Genomic DNA, 16,355 nt, shown 5'->3' with positions numbered 1-16,355 from the left:
AGGGGAGGATTGTCCTCACCTTATTAAGTGGATCATGCCAATATCTCCAGCCAATGTGATCTTTTGATTTCTGTAAAATGGTATCAGAGTAGGCCCAGTTTTGTAATGTTGGGTCCCCCAATATCGACTTATTCGCACCGGTTTGGCATGGTCCACAATGTGTGTAAGGAGGCGTATTAGAACCCCACATTGACCGGAGATAGTCCTTACCATTAAAATTTCCTTAAGAATATTAATGGTTGTATCGCACTACATGTAGAAAAACAAAAAACAAAAAAACAAAAAACAAAAAAACGGCATGGTCCACAATGTGTGTAAGGAGGCGTATTAGAACCCCACATTGACTGGAGATAGTCCTTACCATTAAAATTTCCTTAAGAATATTAATGGTTGTATCGCACTACATGTAGAAAAACAAAAAACAAAAACAAAAAAACAAAAAAACAAAAACAAAAAAACAGAAAACAAAATATGTCCGTTGTTGATTATGTGAGAAGTTAGTTTACAAGGAGATTGTCAAAGAAAGCTGCATGAAATAATTGTGTGGAGGAAATTGACACTCACAGTTCTTAAAATTGAAATCACATAAATCGTAGATAGGCAAATTAGTCAGAAGAGCAGATTTTATGATCCTATGACAGTGTGACGAGGGAAATACATAAATATAATTCCTACTGAAAATATTAGCGAGATATCAAAACAAGAATAGTTTATGTTTGCAGTCAGTGATCATTCTAACAAACTTTGCAACTGATTTAAAGAATCATACGAACAGTAAAGGGGAAAGCGACAATTTCTCATAAAAACTATAGAACTTAAAAAAAATGATGAGATATGAATTGTCAACATAAAAAATATAGAGACTAAGTCGGAAACATGTCACATAAACCACGATAGAATATGAAAAAAGACGACCGTAAGTTTAATGTTACCTACAATGGTCATTCAATAAGATGACAAACTTAAAAAGTACGACAAAAACACAAAAAGAACAACTACGTTTAAAACGACAAGACAAAGGCATTGATTTCATGCACTAACCAGCAGAGAATAGTCACCACCGGGATTTCAAAGAGAGATATCAGATTCTGATGGGTGGCGCGGCACTTTAGGGAGACGGGGAACGTCAAGAGCATATGGCAATTCCATAGAAAATGACGGTGTTACATAAAACAACATTAATAAGGGATAAACGACAATATATTTTACAAATGACAACACTCTTGTCAAAAACGTCGATGTCTCTCACAAGCGACAACAACGTTACAAAATGACAAAAGAAACAGCAATAAATCATAAGAAGCGAGACCGTTTCTCTAGAAGGGTAACGCTATTACAAGCTAAAATGTATCTTAAAATAAGACAAGGTCACTCTTAAAAACGACAAAGATTTTAGAAACCACAATTATATAGATGAACGACAAGAACAATATTCTAAAAACAACGAGATAAAAATACAACGCCGCCAACAAGGATTCGGTCCACACGTAGTCCTCCTTAATGTCCCCCAATAATATAATATCACATTAACTATAATATTTTAATTAACATAACATTTAATGAGTGACGAAGCCAGAACTTTTTTTAAGAATAACATAATGGAATCAAAATGTTGAACTAAAATTACAATGTAATTATATATTCTTGACTTTGTCTTACCTTTGTTCAATTTGTATTATTATCTACTTTATTATTCCTATGAATGAACTAAGCATGTCATAAAATTTAACTTCACATTTTAACTTTTAGAGTCCCACTAGTGTAAGTTTGCATAGTACTATGAAATATTTTTAAGAATTATTCCAACTCAATATTACAATTTATAAAATTCCAGCGAGGCAAATAGTTAAAAAAAAGAAAAAATAGGGAAAAAATTTTAGGGGCAAAATTTGAATGAGCCATTAGGTCCAGAGGCAGCTCTACCATGGACGCAATGCAGCTCCACCCTGCTTTTAGTACATATGGAATGATATTTTAATTAACTAACGTGACATAATATATGATTAGAAGGACATAAAATGAGATGGGATTTAAAGGACACCAGAATCGAACCGTAGAACAATGTCACTGATTCACAATCACCACAAAACGACGTCATTTGTTTAGGAAACTAGTCCTTTCTCTTAATGAAATTATATTAAAATATGTAAGCTATGTCCATATATAGAAGTACTTGAAAACGACAAATATTTACAGCCTCAGCAATCTAAACGACTAATTTTCCCACCCCCAACCCCCAACAAAAATAAATAAATAAATAAATAAATAAATAATAATAATAATAATAACATAAATGACGCATTGATAAAAACGTCAACTCTTAAAAAACTACATCAATCAAGTAAAACGACGAGGTTCTTCTGGAACGACAATAAAGTTGCAAACGATTGCTTTTTTTCTTCTTCTTTAGAATTCAAACGACATCATATTAAAACTTGACAGTATGTTTAAAAGAAAATGAAAAAACTATATAAAGGACCAAAAATTTAGAATGACAACATTTGAAAACAACAACAATAATTTATAAAAAATGAAGCAAATCTAGATGCATGTCGGAACCTTGAAAACAACGACAACCTGTAAACAATAGTGCATTGCTGGAAACGACAAGGACTTTTCAGACGGCAATCTGAAGGAAGTTGAATGTTGCGAAAACTGTAAGAACTTACGGAATTACGAGCCTATGAGGCATAAGAACTTACGGAACGACAATATTTCTGAAACGACAATTAATTTTAAAAACAGCAGCGCTCTAGAAAAAAAGAAAAATGTTTTTGGGAGTAGAAAAACTTAAAACATGATCTTCCTCAAATATAGATGTCTCTTATATAAACGAAAAAACTTAGAATATCGTAAACAACATATCACACAAATAAATGACAATATCTATCACAAAAGATAACTACTCTTTTTGCTGAAAACAAAAGATAAACTACTTATCACTAATAATAGCGAGCTATAAAAGCGATATACCATGGTAATAAAGCATCTGAACAAGTGAATTTCTAACTGAAAATAAAATTAATAAACAAAATCTTTGAAAATAAAAAAGTATAATGGATAAAAAGAGTGTAAAAATCGTTTTTGCATTATATAAATATATTTTTAGGTTGTTTGAATCCAACCCGTTAAAGTTTCCGTTATCTTTTATCTCTTTGTTTTGACGCGTGTTTTCCTGATGCTGTAAATTTTTATACTATATATATAGTTTCTTTTTGTCTGTTGATTATTGGTTGTGTTTTTTTGTGCTTCTCATGCATTGTAACACGGATTGTTGACTAATGATTATATGGATTACTCTTTGTTTGCAGGATTTTTTATCGAGCTGTGATCACAAATTTGTTTTTCATGTGCTGTAAATCTGTATAACGGGTGTTTAATGTTTTATTGTCCGTTGGTTATTGATTCTTTTACGGTGGCTTTCATGCTACGGGAGATTTATCATCTATTCGTTATGTTTGTATATATATATTGCTTTCCATTTGGCTTTCATGCTACGGGAGATTTATCATCCATTCGTTCTGTTTGTATATATATATTGCTTTCCATTTCTTCATTATCGTTTCTACCATTTTCTTTGGTTTCGTCTTCGAACTTTTATATTCTACCTTTTCTGCTCTTTTTTCCTTCTCCTCAGTTTTCAATACTGTGTTATTCTGCTTGGTTGTTCGTTATTTGCAATTTTTGTTCTTCTCCTGGATTATTCCGTTTGTTGCTCTTCTGCGACTAAGGTATTTATTTCTTAATTCTTACATATGTTTCTTAAATGTTTTAAAATCTGTATATACTGTATTATTTTGCTTTCCTATGTTAATCTGTTATGCTATTAATATAGCTACATACTTTTTTGTCTTAATATGATTGCGTTTCTATTGATTGTGTTAATTTTATTTTTAACTTCTTGCTTAATATTAACGTTGTTTAAGTCTTTCGACTTTGTGTGTAAGTACGTATTATATTAGTATGATTTGTTATGTGCATATATTGAGTTGTTAATATATGTGCTCTATGTTTTATGTTGTTATGATTGCGTTTGTATTAAGTTTTAATACTATTTATAACATATTGTTCAATGTTTATATTATATAAGTTATTGTTATTTGAGTAAAAATTAGGTCTCTATTCTATTTGTTATCTTAATTTGTCAAGATTTTGTTATGTGTCTCATGTCACTTCTTTGATCATGATGTAGTATTTTTCTTTTTTGTTGTCATGTATTATTAAGTAACTACTTATAGTAATTTAGCAGGCTTTAATGTTACCCAAATTATTTAAGATTTATGCTCTTTTACTTATCATGTTTTGTCAATAGTTTGTTCTTCTTTTACATTAACGTCGTTAACGGTGATGATGATGTTATCTTCTTTTACTGTTACCATTTATCGAGTAATTGTTTATAACGATTTAGTGGTTTTTGATGTTGCTCGGATTATTGAGGATTTGTGTTGTTATTGTCATCCTCTACTCTGAAATTATTTGCTCTTTATCTTATTTTACTGCAGGATTTTTGTTTTATTTATTTATTTATGCGTTTGTTTTTTGTTCCCCAGTTTTGGTCATTTTTTCTAAAGTTTCTCAGATTTTGTCCCTTTTCTTTTTCTTCATGCCATCTTGCCCTTGCTTTTTTACCACAGCAGTATTTCTTGCTTTCATGTTGTCGATCTTGACGTTGAACCTCTTAGGTTTTGTTTTTTAGTTCTTTCATAAATTTTTCAATGTTTTCAAGCTTATTCATTAGCACCTAAACTCAAAAAAATTTTAAATTCAAGTTACAATTTTATTCAAGTTTATATTTTTTTGTAAAATTTGAGTTTTAACTTGAGTTTGGGATTAAAATCTAAGTTCAAGTTTCTAAACTCAAACTCAAGTTAAATGAACATTATTTTTTATATTCTTAAAAACGCTATAACTTTTTCGTTTTAATTCCGATTAAGATGATTTTTTTTATGCGTTCACAATGAAGAGAAGAATAAAATCTCACCTATATACCGTATTAAAATTTTTCATCATCATTGAGTATTTATTAAAATATTATCTAAATACAAACTCAAGTTTTGATACATCCAAACATAAATTCAAAAAGATATTCATCTCAAACTATAACTCAAATGTACACAATTAAACACAAACTCAAGTTATAATTTCAACTTAAGTTATAACTCAAGATCTGCACTCAAGTTACCATAACTCAACTCAAATTCATCTTTGTTTTGTTCTCAAATATTTCGTCGGTCACTCTTCTCGAATTGGTTTCGGTCATGCTTACAAATGTCTTCTTATCTTTCTTCTCTTTGTCTGTACTGCTTATGTTGTCTGTCATACAATTTCGTACTCGATGTGCTTTTATCTACAAAGTTATTTTAATAACTTTTAACGATGATCAACCTCAGTTGTACTTACCTCCTATAACAAGGGCGTCTTCAAAAGAAACCACATCAGTTTCGCAGCCAATTCAGCCCGTTTCAGTCCCCCACGAATCTACCTCCTTTGTAAGTTCGTCAAAAAAAAATCAGGTAAAATTATGTATTATATATTATATTAAATATTTTAGTAAATATGAACACCATTATTAACATCGATTACAATTTAATAATAATTGTTTTGTTCTTTTCATTTTTCTTAACTACAGCTCAGAAATAATAAGCAAAAGTAGAAAAGAATAAATATGTGAATAAACTTTTGTATATCTATAAATAAGTATGTATATTTTATATACAAACATGTAAATAATATGTATATATGTGTTAAAAGTTAACGACTTATAAATCAAACTTTTACTATGTATCATGTTTTGTAAAAACTTTTAAATATCTATTTTATACATTAATTAAATTATTACATATCTGTGCAATAATCCACTAGTTATGTAACTAAACTATAGGAAAGTTCTTGACAAAAAGAAAAAGAAAAAGTATAAAAAGAAGGAAAAAAAATAAAGAGAGAAAAGGAAAAAAGAATTAGAAAAAGTAATAAAAAAGCTGAAAAATAAGCTGGAAAAAATAAGAAAGTGTATAGAAGTAACTAGTCATTCACCCGGGGCGTTACAGTAGAAAATATTGTTAGATTATATAAAAAGCGGAAAATATTGTTAGATCATATAAAAAGTTAAAAAAATTCTATAGTAAAGAATTAGTTTATATATATATTTATATATATATATATGTACATCTATATAATATTGTAGTAAGAAGTTTTTTATAATGTATTTGAATTTTTATTTTTCTGCTTCTTTTTTTCTTATCCATATTGTAATTAGAATATGTAATTATTTCAGCGATAAGAAGTAAAAAATTATGTTTGCCTAAATCATCTATATCTAGTTAACTACAATATATTAAAATTCATAGTAAATAGTTAGGCAAATAATTTTGTAATAACAAATTTATCAAATTATATATTTACAATTATAATTTATTGGGAATAAAATAATATCAAAATGTCCACGGTCATCAACGGTTAAAATCTAAAATTCACAATGTTATGTATAACTATGTATAAAACAAATTAATAAGATAAAGACAATACATAAATTAACTTCATGAATAAACAATACAAACAATATATGAATAAACAAATTCTTATTTCTATCTGTGTGTCTTCAGCTTCCTTCTTCATAGATGAACAAACAAATTAAAAGTCTTTTGTAGGGGTGTAAATCGGCCGGGTAGGATAGGGTTGAGCCGAAAAATTGGGCCTACCCGACCAGTGCGGGTTGAGAAAATTTTATGCCGTGACACTCTCTTAAGTCTACAAACCCGCAACCTTTCGGGTGACCTCGGGTAGGGTCGGGTTACTCGGGTTGGTGAAAACCAATTTTAATCTATGACTTCATCAATTTTAATCAATTTTTAGTCAATTAATCTGTGCTTGTTACAGAAGAAATCATTATCAAACAGAACATGTCTTTCCTTCAAGAGGGGGGGTCTAAATGCAAGGTGAACAATTAAAATACTCACTTTAAAATCAAACACTTCCAATATAAATAAAGAATGTCCTAATTCAACAACTATGACATACAAGCATTTTTTACACAAGCCGTGAATCCAAAACATAAATAAGTTAACAGTTTAAAAGCATAAAGTCCATAAACTTATGAAAGTAAGAATTTGAAGTGTTGGACATTGTTTTACCTACTTTGAACATGTTCAGCCGGGTAGAGTTACCTCGGGTTCATGTAACCCCACCCCGCGCCCCTACCCGCGCAGTGCGGGTTAGGCATAATTAAAATAAAAAATTAAATAAAAAATTGGAAACCCGTGATTTTTGAGTAGGGTCGGCTCGGCTTGGCCGGGTTCGTCGGGTTCGAGGTGATTTCTTACAGCCCTAGTCTTTTGTAATAAAATTTGGTTATATAAATTTAACTTAAAGAAAAAAATAGAAGTTAAAAAAATCTAAAAAATATAGATAAATAAATGAATAAACAAAAAAAGAAAAACAGCAAAAACATGAATAAGAGATAAATATAGTAATATTTTTATGTAGCAAATGTGGCTCAGACATTCAGAATTCTCAGTAATGTGTAAAAATGGATTATCTTATATTTTTATGGCCCTTTTTTGGCTGCCTAGATAAATGTTTTTTTCGGAATAAAAAACACTGATGGCAACTACCCAATTATATCCGCCTCACAGATTATTATATGTATGTAAGCCACACAGATTATTATATGTATGTAAGACAAAATAAATGACTGGAGTAAATGTAAGATTGTCTAAAAACTACCTTGGAAACAAAAAACAGCAACATCGAAGAAACAATAAAGCCTATCATTTCTGCCCAAGTAAAATAAAAGAAGTGGACAGAATCAAGGCATTGAATAAGCAATAAAGTCTAGAATTTCATTTGTTCCAAAATGATCGAAGAAGCCTAAACCAATAACAAATGAAAAATAAAAAATAAAAAAAAAAATTGATGATAAAAGTATACAATCACAACATAAGACAGGTAAAGACTCAAAAGCCTTCGCACAGGAAAGTGAGGAAAAAAGAGATAAAAAGAGCAAACTGAATAATTCAAAATCAAACAATAAAACAAACTAAAAGGTAAAAAAGGTAAAGATGTTATACAAAGAAATAAATTTTGATTGAAATACTTAAAACAGAAATACCACAAATCCAAAATAGGTCAAACTGATAGAGAAACGCAGAGCAAAAAAAAAAATTGTTGAATGAAATAGTAATACTGAGAAAGCAAGACCACCGGAATAAGTAAAAAAATAAAAATAAAAAATAAAAAAGCTAATGTATATGTAAATGACTTTTGAATGAATTAATGATGCTACGAAAGTAAAAGCATCAGGATAAGTTAAATGAATAAAAAAGAGATGGTCAAAAAGTTTTAATGAAAAAAAAATAGATACAATCATAGTTCAAGTGAAGGAGACATTCATAGCAATTTTTAGACAAATTACATTAAACTCAACATGTCAAAAGTAATTATGATCATCATCGCCACATAAAAAAATTAAAGGTGAAATATATCAAATAAATATATCAAATAAACATATGTATGTACCAAATGAAAAACTTAAAACCATAAATAATGAAAAATAAAACCAAAGTTCTTTGAATGTAACAATAATGTCACAAACACAAAAGCATTAGAATAAGTAAAATAAAATTAATATATATCTAAATAACTCTTGAATGAAATACTAATGGAAAGTATCCAAATCATTTGAATAAATGGAAACAAAAAAAGAGAGATAGCTAAAAAAATTTAGCCAAAATGGATAAACAAATCAAAATTTAGTTGAGGAAAACATATCCACAGCAATTTTTAGACAGCTTAGATAGAACTCATGACCGTCGCCATATAAAAAAACTAATTTAAGCTAAAATATGTCAAATAAGCATATCTATATATATCACAGAGAAATAAATAAACACAAAGTCAATATCTCAGCAATATTTAATAATGAAAATCAAAGATAAGACATAAATTTCTAACATTTATTAACAACAGAACAACAGAAGACAATTTATGTGAGTGCTATATATCAGCAACATCCATTAATAACATGACAGAATCAAATATAAACAAAAAAGAATAAAAACACAAACATCATAGATTAATATCATTACAGTAAACCAATACATTCAATATCGCCCACAAACATTAAAAAGATGTAGGCAAAGATTATTAATAGCACCTGGAATGCGCTAAATACTACCTGAACTGCAGAATATCAGCCAAACAAATACGAACAGACACGAACAGGAGGAGTATTAATTGTAGTGATGAAATGATAAAGCAATAAATGATCCAAAGTGAAATAGAGCAATAAATGATCGAACGTCAACAGGCATATATGAAACAGATTCATACACAACAGCATTTATTTATAAATAAACAGGAAGAAAATAGACTAAAGCAGTTTATAACGTGTAAGAACATCACATGTAACTGCACTAAGTCGGTCTAGAGAAACCTAAAACCTAAAACCTAAATAAATCATAAAAGCAATACACTATTACAACAAGATAGAGGGAAAAAAAAGGAAAAGAGTTTATTTCGGAAGAGTTCAAAGACAGAGTTTAAAGCTAAGCTCAAAGTCAACTTCTCAAGAAAATTTACAACCTTCGGTTTAAAACTCTTTAGTATAGCATGAATGAAAATAAAGGGAAAACATAAAAATACCTCTTTGCCAAGTCACTCCTTGACAAAAGTGGCAACTTGAGCGTAGTCCATATTCAAAGCAACCAAGCTGCTCTTTCTACGCTTTCCAAACAACATGTCGGGTTTAACAACCAGTTTGGAAGACGAAAGCCAAGGCTTATTGTTTGCTAATTCATTGAGATCGGTTGATTCGGTAATCTATGGCATAACAAAAAAAAAAATCACAATTTAATCAGCAAAGCTAGACACAAACACAAATCCAGAAAATTCTTCTCTAAAAAGAAAGAGAAAAAAAAAACTCTCTAACGGTTGACGAAATCAAAATTCTACATTCTAATTCTGAATATGATGAACTACACCTTCTTAATCCTAAATATATAAGATAAACTAAGTTCACAACAAAGAAATACACAAACAGAACCAGATTAATCAAATCCTGACAATTGAAGTGAGATCAAGTCGCCATGAAAGTCACCATTACAAAAATGCAATGAAAAAAGCTAAAAGAGGCTTAACATTCGAGATCTATAATCTAAACAGGAACACAATCTCGAAAAAAAAAAGATAAAAAAAATCGAATACTAACCTGAGCGGATTTGATCGGCAATTCACGGCCAAAGAGCCTCTTGAAATGCTCCTTCAACAATCTCTTCGAATCGTACTCTCTGATCTTCTTGCATGCCATTTCACCACCTGAAATTTTTTCACCAAACCAGAAAATTTCATTTTAAATCCAAATCAAACCAGTCAAACCAATCTTATTCTGCAAAAAAATTCGAACATAAACTAACCAAACTCAATCCACAAAACCACAAAGCCATAAAAACACCAAAAACGAAAACCAAAACGAAGATCTAAAGCAGCAAAAATCGCAGTTTGAGAAGTGCAAATCACTGTTTAGAGAGAGAATCAGAAGAGCTCTGAGTTGAGAAGATATAAGAAAACAAAAAAATTCAATTTTTGAGCAAAAATACTAACAAAATTTGTCTTGCCACGCCGGCATTGTTGTAGGTGGAGACGGAGAATTTCTGATCGGACGTGTAATCTTTCGTGAGAAGATCTAAATCCAAAAAAAAAAAGAATCATGGGGACATAGAACTGGAATACGACCTGAAAGCTTCGATAAATCGTGTGGAAGCAACATTACCCTTGGCTTATAGAAAACAATGGATTGATATAAGCAAGAAAAAAAAAAGTCATCAGTTAAAATCCAAAACTCTAGCTTGATCATCAATAGCCTCAATTGATCATCATTCTCATCAATTACCGATCATCAAAAAAAAAAAAAAAAAAAAAAAAAAAAAAAAAAAAAAAAAAAAAATTCACGCCGAGAATCTAAAAGCCATAAACTTTTCCATGCTCGCTTGCTTTTTTGTTTCTCGGCAACCAAACAACAGATAAAATATTGTCCACCAAATAAATTTCCAAAAAACAAAATCTAAAAAAAAAAAATCGAATCATGGGGACATAGAATTGGAATACGACCTGAAAGCTCCGATAAATAGTGTGGAAGAAAAATTACCTTTGGCTTATAGAAAACAATGGATTGATATAAGCAAAAAAAAAAAAAAAAAAAAGTCATCAGTTATAATCCAAAACTCTACCTTGATCATCAATAGCCTCAATTGATCATCCTTCTCATTAATTACCGATCATCAACCAGACAAAAAAAAAAACAAAACTTTCACGTCGAGAATCTAAAAGCCATAAACTTTTCCATGCTCACTTGCTTTTTTATTTCTCGGCAACCAAACAACAGATAGAATATTTTTCCCCAAATAAATTTCCAGAAAACAAAATAAAATTGGCGACTCTAAAGAATTGTAAAAATCAGGAATACCATTGAAAATCATACCATTCTTCAGAGGACGAAGAGATACTTACTTGAGTGGGTAACGAAAAGAATGAGGAGCAAACCAAAAGACCAAACCTTGAGTTGATGCTAAGATGATTCTCTCTCCCGAATCTAACGAAGAAACAACGAGATGAAGATGAAGATGAAGAAGAAGAAGAATCCAACTCTCGCAAATATGATGAAGAGAAAAAGAAGAAGAAAGATCAGAAATGAAAGATTGAAGGCGAGGGTGAAAGGGCCGGTTGAGTGATCGAAGAAGCTAGAAAGCCTAGGGATTTATGTGGACCAAAATTACCGAAAAGCCCCCTGCCAAGTGTGGTGGGAGAAAGAGCAAAATGGACAATACACTGTACTATGTAAGTAAAAGACCAAGCAGCCCCTGCACGGAAGGAAGAAAGAGGAGGGAAAGAAAGGTAAAATCGTCACTCCACTGTACAAATAATAGTAGATTGGGTCTGTATGAACAGTACCCCGAACTTTCCTTTGGTATATGTAATAAAGTGAAAAAAACGCAAAAGAAAAAAGAGGCCAAAAAAAAAAGAAAAAAGGAAGAGCAGACATGTGGGAGCAAGTGGAAGCGAGAAAAAAAATAGTTCGACTCGCCTCGTTTATTACGATAATACAACTTCAAAAAAACAAATAGTTGAGTGGGGGTCATATTTAGGGATGACAATTTGGGTTGGTGAATTGTGTTTGTGTCGTGTTGATTCATTCAGTTAACACGAATAGATTTGATATGAACACGACCTGTTTATTAATCGTGTCAAAATACAAAACCTAAACACGATCCGTTTATTGGCGGGTTGACACGACACGACACGAATAACCCGTTTATTAAACAGGTCATAAATGTGTCGTGTCAACTCATTGATTACCTGTCAACCGGTTTATAAAATGGGTGATAAATGGGTTGTGTTAACCTATTGATGAACATGTTTATAAAATAGGTGATAAATGAGTCGTGTTAACCTATTTTTGAACATGTTTATAAAATAGGTAATAAACGGGTTGTGTATTCGTGTTACCCAAATATGACACGTTTAATAAACGGGTTATGACGGGTCAATTGCGGGTTGGTGGGTCAACTTGAAAATGACACGTTATTTAATCGTGTTTCACGGGTTCAACCTGATTTTGACCCGTACCTATTTATGATAAACTCAAACCCGTTAATTTCGTGCGGATTTCGAGTCGTATCGTCGTGTCACTACCCGAATTGTTAGCCCTAGTCATATTGGCCCCACTGGGTCTTTACTGGCTTAGTCCATGTTTTCAATGTTTACCGTAGGCGTATGATTTTATCCTGGGGATCTAATTTCTTTCCCTTTTCTTTTTGGGGTTTTAAAGTAAATGGTCTTTTTCAAAGCATTTTCTCAGTAACAAGTTTTATTAAATTAGGCAAATGACGGATTTTACAAAAACAGTGGATCCGTATTTTTATGATAAGATGATCCTAGCGACCTCATAAAATTATATATCCAACATGTTATGTAGAAAAATTCACATTGACGCGTCGGACAACGATTATGCCACACGTAACCTCACACCTGTCACGTCACTTAGCCCTCGACGCCCGAGTCTCATTGGTCTCTCCCGTATGGTATGAGAGCCGAGTGCATAAGGGGATTGAGACCGTTGACCCTATATACAGTCGAGGCATGCGAGACCAGCTCGTGTAAAATAACGCGATAGAGCCGACCGTGGGAGAGGCTACCCGTGGCAAATTTTGGAATAGGAAAAGAGGGCTAAGCGTAAGCAACTGGACCCGCTTCCCAAGGAAGACTCCTGAGGTGATCGGCGGAATATTCTAAGGTTGCGTCTGAGTTTGGAGAATGTCAGTTGCATAGGAAATGATTACGAGCCCCTAAAACCGCCTGGAACGAATCACTAGCTATTACAGGGGATCTATAGAGCCGTAATGGGGAGACAAATTGGATGAGTGAACAGTCCAAAATGTGTTGACAGGCTACGGTCTAGATAAATGAAGCCATAGGTCACTCAAGTGGATGGGCCTCCTGGAAGACACGGTCAAATGGTCCAAACCGCCTACCGTTGGGCAAAGCTTATGTAATATCTGCTATAAAAGGGGCAAAGCCCCCGTGAGAGAGGGGGATCCTTTTTTCGTATAATTTGTAATAACCAAAACAAGAAAAATATAATACAATGGATGTAGCTCGGTTTGAGGAGGGTGAACCACTATAAAACTTCTTCGTCTTTATTTTCATAACTGTTGTAACGGTTTCTTCACAGTACACCAATACAAACTCTAGTAAATTCGGTAAAATTACAAGTTTCAAATCGGTAATCCAACGAGCTACCGCGGGGTAATCCAATAAAGTCTTGTTGACGAAATTCGACCGTCAACCCAACATGTGGTCAATATTCACTTGATCTCACCGTAGTGCATTTTAGAGATATAACAAAGTTTACTAGTAATGGTGAAATATAGCGAACAATTATACTATTTTATAAATAGTAAAAATCAATATTATTAAAATATTTTCTATGTAATTTAGTAGTATAAAACGTATCATTATATGATTACAATGTAATTTTTGTATTTCCAAAGTATTTCAAAAAAAAATTGCTATGCTTCAAATCTGCTTTGATAAATTTCCCATGAAGAGTAATTTTTAAAAGAGAAAATTATTGAAGCGTGGGTTTAAATTTTTTTCCCTTGATTAATACATTTTTTGACTAATATAATGATTTGATTAAAAAAATATATTAATCAAGAGTAAAATGCATTTGTCTCCTTTCCCCTTCTCAAAAGGAGAGGTAATACAATTTGGGCATATAAATTAGGGAAATAATAGAAAATAGGCCAATATAAAAAGCTTAAGAAAGTATATAGGCCAATTTTTAGTTATAAAAATTAATAGGTCATAATTTGTCAAGTTATGGTTCATAACCAGATAAGTTATGGACAAACTTGTCAAGTTATGATTCATAACCAGACAAGTTATAGACGAAAATAATAATTTGACATATTTATTAACTTATGTAAACTATTGACCTATTAATTTTAATTCATCTCAAGTCTTGGCTTATTTCCCTCTTTCTCCCTATAAATTAAGGCTCTTAAAAGGCCCACTTTTGTACTAATCTCGAAAGTTTATTCTAAAATTATAAATAAAATTAAAAAATAATTACATAAAATATCTACTATATATGTCTTGAATTTAAAAATGTCCACTTATACAAAATATTACAAAAGTATCTAGTTCTGTATTTGATATATGTAATACCCGTTATACTCTTATTGTTTATTTTCTGCGTGCTCCCTATATGATGATTTTTTGAATTTGTGGGTTTTATTTTAAAAAAATGTAATACACGAATTTTTTTAAGAAGAAATGAAGAATTTACCGTTTAGAGTGTATGAGTATGGACCTTCCCCTTTATTCTTGATAAATATTTTTTTATTAGTATAATTATTTAACAAAAAAAGTTATAAATCAAGAGTAAATAATAAAAATTCTGACACATGCATTTTCAGCTAGTATTTATGAAGATTATTTTTTTTCAAGCTTCGTTGTTGTTTACTTTCCTATTCGACGTGTAATATATAAGGAATGTGCATCATGGAGTGGGAGGTCAACTGAATCAGCAAGGTGATTCACGAAATCTTCCATATATACCTGTTCTCATATTAATTCAACATTCAAGACAGATTTTGTTTTTTCTTGGGTTTTTTTTTTTTCCCCTCCCAGGAGATATACAGGAGAGGTTGCCTCCAACCAACAAATAGATCAGAAGCTAGAAAGATAGATATAAAGAGCGAGAATAATTATATATTGAGGAAGAATAATGTATGGAGTTCTACAAATGAGTTTGCACATGTTATTGTTGTGTGTTAGTCGATTTTTTTTTTATCCACATATATTCTTTTGATTCCCTAATTATCGCTGTTAACCTTTAACTGCTGTCATTACAAAGAGGGAAAGACAAAAACAACAAACATTAATTGTGGACCAAAACATGGACAAGGAACAGAAAAATATACAAGTAATAATAAAAAGACCGTATATAGAATTAATCCCATTTTTATTTTTCATATTTTTTAAAAAATAAAAAATAAAAACGTTTTTAAAACGACGTTTTACGTAATAAAGATAAAAAATTAAAATTTTCGTTTTCTCCTCTCTCAAGCAGAAAGAGAGAGAGACATTAATGGGTTTTTTTATACTGAAAATAATCTATTGATAAAACTACTAAACATATTTTTAAAAATAATTCATGTCTGAGATTGAAAACGTTTTTATTTTCATTTTCATACAAAAAACAAAATCATTTTGTAACGGATTCCAAACGCGCCTTAAATTTTCCTCCTTCCTACAGCTATAACTTGTCAATGCTACGCCCATATGAATCATGTGGATATGATATATGAGCATAAACTCACAATTTAAGCTATTAATTTATGAGTTGCTTTCTTGCTCTCCAATCATCCAATAAGCTGAATACGGCACAACTGAAACTTTGGTAAATAAAAAAGGAATGGACCTTCTAAACTCGAATTAGCAAAGTGAACGGGACCTAAATTATCACTAGTGAAACTGCTGCACATTTCACTGGTGCACAAGTGGCTAAAACGGCACCTGATGGAACAAAAGGCAGTGCTTACAACAAAACCAACAGGGAAAGAAATGTCGGCATTTTTATTCGGCTGAAAACATTGAAGAGGAGGTGCTCTTTATCTTGCCAATTACTCTGTAAAGAAATTTACGTTCTCCTCATTGTCATCAAAGAAGTGGAGATGCCGCGGAAGTGGAGGCAACTCCACCTCAATGACGCCCTCAAGGATTTGAACTACTTGACCCATTGGTGGCCTGTGAGCTTCATCATATTGGATGCACCAACAAGCAACTTTACACACTCT

General features: G+C 31.3%; 2 protein-coding genes across 4 annotated transcripts in view; both read right to left on the bottom strand.

The window, feature by feature from the left end:
* Positions 1–5,210: 5,210 nt before the first annotated feature.
* LOC112092031 (ATP-citrate synthase alpha chain protein 2-like) lies at positions 5,211–11,707 on the bottom strand. 3 transcript variants are annotated; one of them, XR_002902404.1, is made up of 6 exons: positions 11,503–11,707; positions 10,597–10,678; positions 10,205–10,311; positions 9,640–9,816; positions 5,401–5,485; positions 5,211–5,313 (listed from the first exon to the last, which is right to left on the bottom strand). XR_002902404.1 is itself a non-coding variant. In XM_024167130.1 (5 exons), exons 2-4 carry the CDS (start codon positions 10,619–10,621, stop codon positions 9,652–9,654), a joined length of 297 nt encoding a protein of 98 aa, XP_024022898.1. In that variant the 5' UTR covers positions 10,622–10,678; positions 11,503–11,704; the 3' UTR covers positions 5,211–5,485; positions 9,640–9,651. The 3 variants fall into 3 exon arrangements, 2 of the variants coding, with proteins under 2 accessions (XP_024022898.1, XP_024022900.1); XM_024167130.1 differs by having other exon boundaries at positions 5,211–5,485; positions 11,503–11,704; XM_024167132.1 differs by lacking the exons at positions 5,211–5,313; positions 5,401–5,485 and having other exon boundaries at positions 9,492–9,816; positions 11,503–11,705.
* Positions 11,708–16,014: 4,307 nt separating this feature from the next.
* The window catches only part of LOC112092035 (G-type lectin S-receptor-like serine/threonine-protein kinase At2g19130), a 2,701-nt gene continuing 2,360 nt past the window's right edge, over positions 16,015–16,355 (bottom strand). Inside the window, exon 2 of the mRNA XM_024167150.1 lies at positions 16,015–16,355. This exon is cut by the window's right edge and continues 4 nt beyond it. Within this exon, the coding sequence (XP_024022918.1) occupies positions 16,182–16,355 (174 nt within the window). The 3' untranslated portion in view covers positions 16,015–16,181.

Source organism: Morus notabilis, unplaced genomic scaffold, assembly GCF_000414095.1.
Source record: "Morus notabilis unplaced genomic scaffold, ASM41409v2 Scaffold1169, whole genome shotgun sequence".
Classification (NCBI taxonomy): domain Eukaryota; kingdom Viridiplantae; phylum Streptophyta; class Magnoliopsida; order Rosales; family Moraceae; genus Morus; species Morus notabilis.
Note: the sequence above shows the minus strand (reverse complement) of the source record. Positions and strands in the feature narration are given on the sequence as shown.